The sequence below is a fragment of the Coturnix japonica genome, chromosome 10, assembly GCF_054131305.1.
Source record: "Coturnix japonica strain WE chromosome 10, WE-NBRP24, whole genome shotgun sequence".
NCBI lineage: Eukaryota > Metazoa > Chordata > Aves > Galliformes > Phasianidae > Coturnix > Coturnix japonica.
The window spans coordinates 966,200-973,631 of record NC_140672.1 but is presented as its reverse complement, the minus strand read 5'-3'; the positions used below and the strand labels follow the sequence as shown (position 1 = coordinate 973,631).

The window sequence follows — 7,432 nt, the reverse complement described above, 5'->3', positions numbered from 1 at the left end:
TTGGCTGCGGGAGGCAGGAAGTGAGTCAGCCCCGTTGGCGGCTCGTCCAATCACAGCGCGCCTTCCCGGAGGGCCCGTCCGATCGGCGACAGCGGGGAGGGGGCGGGGCTTCCATCGGGGCCGAGCCAATGGCGGAAAGGCGTGTCTCACAGCCAACCAATGGCGAAAAGAGACGGTGGGGCGGCATCCAATGAGAGGCGGCGGTGGGCGGAGCCGGCGGAGCGGCCGGGCGAGGAGCTCAACCCGGCCCGGCCCGGCCCGGCCCCGCAGCAGCGGAGATGGCGGCGGGCGGAACCGACGGGGCCGGTGTCGGGTCCGGTATCGGGTCCGGTATCGGGTCCAGTATCGAGCTGCTCCTGGAGGCTGCCGAGTACCTGGAGCGTCGGGAGCGAGGTACCGGTATTACACCGTGTGTCCCCCCCCCCCCCCCCCGGTTCCTCCCGGTGCCGCCCGGCGCTGCCCGCTCCCGTTGTGTCCCCACAGAGGCCGAACACGGCTACGCCTCCACGATGCCCGGACACGGAGCAGTACGAAGGGACAGAACGAGGAGCAGGAACGGCCGGAGGAACGGAGGGGGCGGAAGGTAACGGGAGGGGGGGAGGGGGGGACAATGGGGACACATAGGGATCCATAGAGGTCCATAGAAACCCATAGAGACCCATGGGGACCCATAGGGACCCATAGAGACCCATAGAGACCCACAGGGACCCATAGGGATCCATACGGACCCATAGAGACCCACAGGGATCTATAGAGACTCGTAGGGATTCATAGGGATCCATAGAGACCCACAGGGACCCATAGGGATCTATAGGACCCATAGCGACCATTAGGGATCCATAGGGACCCATAGAGACCTATAGAGACCCATAGGGATCCATAGAAGCCCATAGAGACCCACAGGGATCTATAGGACCCATAGAGACCCATAGGACCCATAGGAACCCATAGAAACCCATAGGGACGTATAGGGATCCATAGAGACTCATAAGGACCCATAGAAACCCATAGGGATCCAGAGAGACCCATAGGGACTCATAGGGATCCATAGGGACCCATAGAAACCCATAGGGATCCATAGAGACTCATAAGGACCCATAGAAACCCATAGGGATCCATAGGGACCCATAGAGACCCACAGGGATCCATAGACACCCATAGGGATCCATAGAGACTCATAAGGACCCATAGAAACCCATAGGGATCCATAGGGACCCATAGGGATCCATAGAGACTCATAAGGACCCATAGAAACCCATAGGGACCCATAGAGACCCATAGAGACCCATAGGGATCCATAGAGACCCACAGAGATCCATAGAGACTCATAAGGATCCATAGAAACCCATAGGGATCCATAGGGACCCATAGAGACCCATAGGGATCCATAGGATCCATAGAGACCCATAAAAACCCATAGAGACCCCATAGGGACCCATAGAGATCCATAGAGACCCACAGGGATCCATAGGGTTCCATACGGACCCATAGAGACCCATAGGGATCCATAGGGACCCATGGAGACCCACAGGGTTCCATAGAGACTCATAAGGACCTGTAGAAACCCATAGGGATCCATAGGGACCCATAGAGACTCATATGGATCCATAGAGACCCACAGGGATCCATAGAGACCCATAGGGATCCATAGGGACACCAGGGCTCCGGGCTGGGGGGATGTGGAAGCAGAGGGCACTGCCTGCACCAGGAGATTGGGATCTATTGGGGCCTGTTGAAATCCCATTGCCATGGGGGGGCTGTGGGGACCTTTGGGGACACCGCTGTCATGGGATGCTCAGTCTATGAGGATTCCATGTCACAGTGCACACAGCTGAAGGTGCAGTCACACAACGTGGCAGGCAGAGATGCTGACACTGAGCTCTTAATTTCGGCCTTTGCTTTGGATGTTGCCTTGGTGTGGTTCTGCTGCCCGGGTTCCATTTGGGGGCTCTTAAAGTGGCAGATGAGATTCAGATCCAAACCCCCACAATGGGGAGGAGAGATTGTGCCCCTAAATGTGACCCGTGGCCAATTCCTGCCGCCCCTCCCGGCTCCTTCTTGCTGTTTGCTCAGGGAGGAGCAGCTCTGCCATCTCAGGGCACGGCACCGCGTCCTGCTCTGGATCACGTCGCATGGGGACGGGTGACCTTTGCCAGCTGTGACAGCAGGACGTCCCCGTCCCGTCAGCGAGCGCCCAGAGGTTCCTTAATGGGGAGATAAGGAGCTTCGTTCCTCACTTTAACATCGCTCACAAGGAATGGGAGCAGCAGGACTCGTGCTTTGGGGCTGCTGGTTGTACCTTAGAGATGCGCTGGAGTTGTGCTCTGCTCGGTTTGGGGTTGGTGTTGGGATGAGGAGAGCTTCCCCTTCCTGTGTGGTGCTGCTCAGCGCTGGTTGGGCCCCTTTGCTTCCTCCTCTCCTTTACAACCACTCACCCAGGGGGGTGTGTTGGGTGCTGCTGCCATCCCGTGCTGTTGGTGCTGCTTTGTGCTCCCCATAACCAGCAGCGAGCCGTCCCCATCCCAACCACCTCAGTGGGGTCTCCCTGGCACTGCCATCTCTCTGGGTATCTCTCCCTATCCATCCCTATGCCACCACATTTATCATCCTGGGTGCAGTGACCCCCCCTGCTGTCTGTCGTCCTCCTGGAGCCGAGCATTTCATAAAGTCCTCTTTCTTTTTCAGGTCGACTCACAATGAGATGGAAAAGAACAGGTGAGAATGGGCCGGGACCCACACGGGATCTCTTCTCATTGCGCATCAGGGCTGCCCCTCTCCTATTCCAGAAGGAGCCGTGCCCCTGGTGCTGCTTCGTGCCCCTGGTGCTGCTCTGTGCCCCTGGTACTGCTCTGTGCTTTCAGCCCACCTGGGGCAGGCAGCTGGAATTTCCCTGTGGCATTTTCACCCCCTAGAAAGGGGTTTAAATCACACACCTCCCCCTGTTGAGCTGCTGGGGTGCAGCCCAACCTGATGGAAAACAACCTGAGTGAGGGCTCGGCTCAGTTTGGGATTGACCCCAGCAGCACGAGCGCGTGTTTTGTTGGCAGTGTCATGCAGGAGGCACTCAGTGCAGGCAAATGCCTGTTTATTCGCGTGCGGAACGAGATAGGCAGGTCGTTGCAACATCCCCATCTGCCCTGAGTGTGTCAGTGGGGTACGGCACAGGAGGTGTTGCAATGGGAACGGAACCGGAATATACTGAGCATGGGGCATCCTGAGCTGCAGGAGGGAGCGTGGAGTGCTGCACGTTGCCTGCTCCTGACCCAGAGGAGGCTCGAGGGCCGTGCTGTGTTTGCAGCCCTGTGCTGGATGTAGCTGGAGCAGTTTTATTTTGCTGTTCCTGCACTGATATAGAGGTCAAGATGCTGCGTGGTGTTGGGGCACACTGAGCATCTGATGGTTTTCTTGCAGGCGTGCCCACCTGCGGCTGTGTTTGGAGAAGCTGAAGGTGCTGGTGCCGCTCGGCCCCGAATCCAGCAAGCACACCACGCTGAGTTTACTCATGAAAGCCAAATTGCACATCAAGGTGAGTCTGGCTGCACCAGAAGTTTCTGAGGGAGGGCTCAGACAAAGCTTCTCCAAAGCCCTCAGCCTCGCTCCTGCTCTGTTGGCACCATGTGGCTTCCTGGTGTGTTGACTGCTTTATGGTTTGCCCTTTACACTGTGACTCTCACTGAGCACATTTGGTTTTATGAAGCAGCAGATAACCATGGCGGCACGGCGGGACTCAGCCTGCGTGCCACCGGTGCCTTATCAAGGCCTGGAAATAGAGAAAAGGAATAGAGAAAAGCACTGCACAGAAACCATTCGGAGGAGGGAGCATTGTTAGTGTGCCAGCTCTCTGCTATGGGGTTGTATCAGCAGCAGTCTGGCTCTGAAGGGGTCTGGGAGACCTGGGCAGCCTGATGTGGTGGGTGGTGAGCAGCCCATGGCATGGGTTGGGGCTGGAGGGGCTTGGAGGTGTGAGGCCATGACTCTGATCTTTAAGGTTCCTTCCAACCCAACCATTCCATCCTTTTCTCCCCCTGCAGAAGCTGGAGGACTACGACAGAAGAGCCCTCCACCAGATCGAGCAGCTGCAGCGCGAGCAGCGGCACCTGAAGCGGCAGCTGGAGAAGTTGGGCAGCGAGAGGATCCGCACCGACAGCGTCGGCTCCACCGTGTCCTCGGAGCGTTCCGACTCGGACAGAGGTGAGACCCACACATCTGTGGGTGACGTTTGGAGGCCTCACTGAGCTCCTTGTGATGCCGTTTGCTTTCTGCTTGCAGAAGAGATCGACGTGGATGTGGAGAGCACCGACTCCCTGCCCGCAGACCTGGACTGGAGCAGCAGCAGCCCCAGCGACTCGGATGAGCGCGGCAGCCTGCAGAGCGTGTGCAGCGACGAGGGCTACGCCAGCTCGGGTGTGCGGAGGGCGAAGGCGCAGAGCTCTCACAAGCTGTGCCCCGCTCTCTAAGGATCAGACCCCTCAGCTCTCCCACCCACCGCTCTTTCCTGGTTGGTAGCGAACCAGACCGTCCCGCAGTTCCCTTGTGCCGCTGACACCAAGTCCGCTTTGCCCCGGTCCCAAGCAGGGCTGTGGGTGCTGAGTTTCTCCCACTCGCTTCTCGCCCCGTTGGGAAGCTCATCTCAGCGACACTGTACATTCCAGCCCCGTTTTGGTGCGCCTGGGAATATTGCAGCGGTAACAGCAATGCTGGATGAGCTCAGCTTTCCTTTGCCTTGCTGTTACTGCTCCCTATTCCAGATCTTTGTAGTGTTTGCCCACTAACAATCAGCACCAGGGCCCTAATATGCATTGTGTGGGTGAGACCCAGCCTTGTTGGTAGCTCGGAGCAGGTAGAAAGCAGAGGGAGGTCTGCAACGGAGCGTCAGTCGGTGGCCTTCCCTCCACTGACTCTAAAAATTCAGGGTAGCAACGGACCCCTCCTGCAAAGCAAAAAGCTCTGCTCCTCCCGGCAGCCTCGGGATGGACATCTCCAGCTCTGGAAGTTCCTGGAATGCCTCAAAACCAAATGGTGCTGTCCCCGCGCTGTGCCCTCTCGCGTTACGGCCGCGTGTCCTAGGACGGCCTTGGCGCTTCTTGTCTCTGGGACAATTTCTTTTCTACCTCGGAGAGATGAACAAAGATTATCTCCATCCATTTAGCACAAAAACAAACAAACAAGATGCCTCATTGGTTCTATAGAAGCGCTGCTCGGTCCCATCGCATCCATTTAGCAATAAGCGGCGGCGCTGCTGCGTGAAGCACTTGCCCGACCCTTAAGTTGTGTGTGGGCGCTCTCCGTGCTGAGGATTTGGGTTTCCACCATAGGGTGCCACAACCAAACGCCAAAAGAAAAGGCCAACCCCGTCCCCTGGCCTCAAGGCTGTGGTTTCCAGCTGTGCCGATGCGTCGAAGCCGACTCGAGCATGTTCTACAAACAGTATTTCTTCATTTTCTTTGACGTGAATGGAGTTATGACTTCATGCTTTACAGGACGCTCTGGGATCGCTGTATGCAGAGTCCTCTGATGGAGATGCAGAGATTTCCCCTCAAACCCTCAAGGAAGTGAGTTTTCCTACTTCATCTCTCATGCTCAATGTCAGATGCTTTGGTGATGGGGATGGAACATCCATGTGGGGCTCAGAAGCCATTCCGATTCTTTGAGAAGACTCTTTGGGGGTATTTAATACCAGGTTGAATGGGACCTTGGGCAACCTGATCTAGTATGTGATTGAGCAGTGGGCAGCCCTGCCTGGGGCAGGGGGTTGGAACTTAATGGTCCTCAGGGTCCCTTTGAACCCAAGGCATGCTGTGATTCTATGAAAACTCATGGAAAACCACCCCAAGATGACAAAAAACATAGAAACCCACAGAAAACCAACCCCATGAAGACAAAAACCCCATGGAAACCCATCTCAAGAAGACCAAAACTGATGGAAACCACCCCCAAAGACAAAAACCCATGGAAACCCACTCCAAGAAGACAAAGAGCCCATGAAAACCCACAGGAGCCCACCCCAAGAAGACAAAACCCCACGGATAAAGCTGAATATCTGCACTAGGAGGCGCAATGCTCTGACTTACAATGGCTCAATCCCTCTGCAGCCCCTTTCTTCCACTGATGAAATCCCAGTTCCAGCCCCGGCGTGGTGGGAATGCACTCCAAGGGGAAACAGGAGGAAACGTGCGCTTTGTTCTCCACTTACAGCGAGGGTTAAGGTTTAGTCTCTAACTGTTCATTTTTGGTGTTGTGCCTTTTTGGGCTGACCTCGTTCTTTTGGTGAAACTTGGCGTGTTGGGTTTGGTTGTGGGGTTTTTTTTTGTTGTGATTTTTTGCCCTTCATTTCTGTCCCAAACGAAGCAGTGATCCTCTGACCTTTGGACATGCTCCTCTCCAACACACCGGCATCAGATAAAAAGAAACCCCAATAAACTCAAAGCTTTGGCAAACGATGCGCTGCCGTCGGACGGGCACGAAGCTTGAACCCAAAACCATGGGCTTTTCCCCCAAAACTCCAGCTGTAACTTGGAGCAGCGCCCTGAGGCCGCCAGCCTTTCCTCAAATTCACCAGCATTACTCAGAGATAAGCTGCAGCGATGAGATTTTTGTTGTTGTTGTTATAAATTGTTGGAAATAAAACGGGGGCAGCAAGGAGCACCCCCTGCGTTTACACAGACGTGCGAATCCAAACCGCTCCACTTGGGGTTGGGAAGCCCCCAGCCCTGGGAGCTGGTCCCCATCCCATCCCTCAATCTGGGGCAGAACAAAGCCAGCAGCGGAGGCTTCTCCATCCCCACCTCAGGAGCCTTCCCCACCTCAGTGGCTTTTGATGCATTTTCATCGCCCTTCCTACTTATTTTATCCCTTTTTTTCCTTCCACTTTACCCCTGAGCCCCAAACCCCCGCTCCTTGGCTTTTTTAGCATCACTTTTGAGTTCTGGCATCTTCTGAACGATAGACATGGAGTGAAAGGGGAGCAGCAGATGGGAGGATGCAAGATTTCCTTACCAGGCGTTCAATTCCCGTTGTACATAGCACGTCACTATGAATCCTGTGTCAAGGCCATCTAATGGTGCTTCTCTTTTTTGTTTTCTTACAAGTTAGCACACGCGGGTTTTTTTAGAAGAGTCCGTGTTTTAGACAGACCTGGCCGTGTGTCCGTATACTTCTGTATTGTTGGATTGTTAGAGAATAAATTATTTCAGTACGAATGTCCTTGTGCTGCTGCTGATGTACCGGGGTGCTGCTGGTGGGGCTGTGCTGCCTGCAGTCCTTCCCTGCAGGAGTCAGGGTCCCTGGCTGTTCTCTCCCTACAAGTCCAGGTGCAGCTCATCAACCTGAAGGAGGAAATGAGCCCCCACTGCCCCCCTCCATCCATGAGGAAGGTGCAGCTGGGCTCTGATGTGAGCAAGGAGCAGCTGGAGTTCAGGTAAATGCAGGCAGT

At 55.5% G+C, this 7,432-nt stretch overlaps 1 protein-coding gene across 1 annotated transcript; it reads left to right on the top strand.

Moving 5' to 3' along the window:
- The first annotated feature begins 218 nt into the window (after positions 1–218).
- MXD1 (MAX dimerization protein 1) lies at positions 219–7,199 on the top strand. The gene is made up of 6 exons (XM_015882950.3): positions 219–393; positions 484–583; positions 2,686–2,715; positions 3,412–3,526; positions 4,032–4,191; positions 4,270–7,199. The coding sequence occupies exons 1-6, from the start codon at positions 279–281 to the stop codon at positions 4,455–4,457; spliced, it is 708 nt and encodes a 235-aa protein (XP_015738436.2). The 5' UTR covers positions 219–278; the 3' UTR covers positions 4,458–7,199.
- The last annotated feature ends 233 nt before the right edge of the window (positions 7,200–7,432 follow it).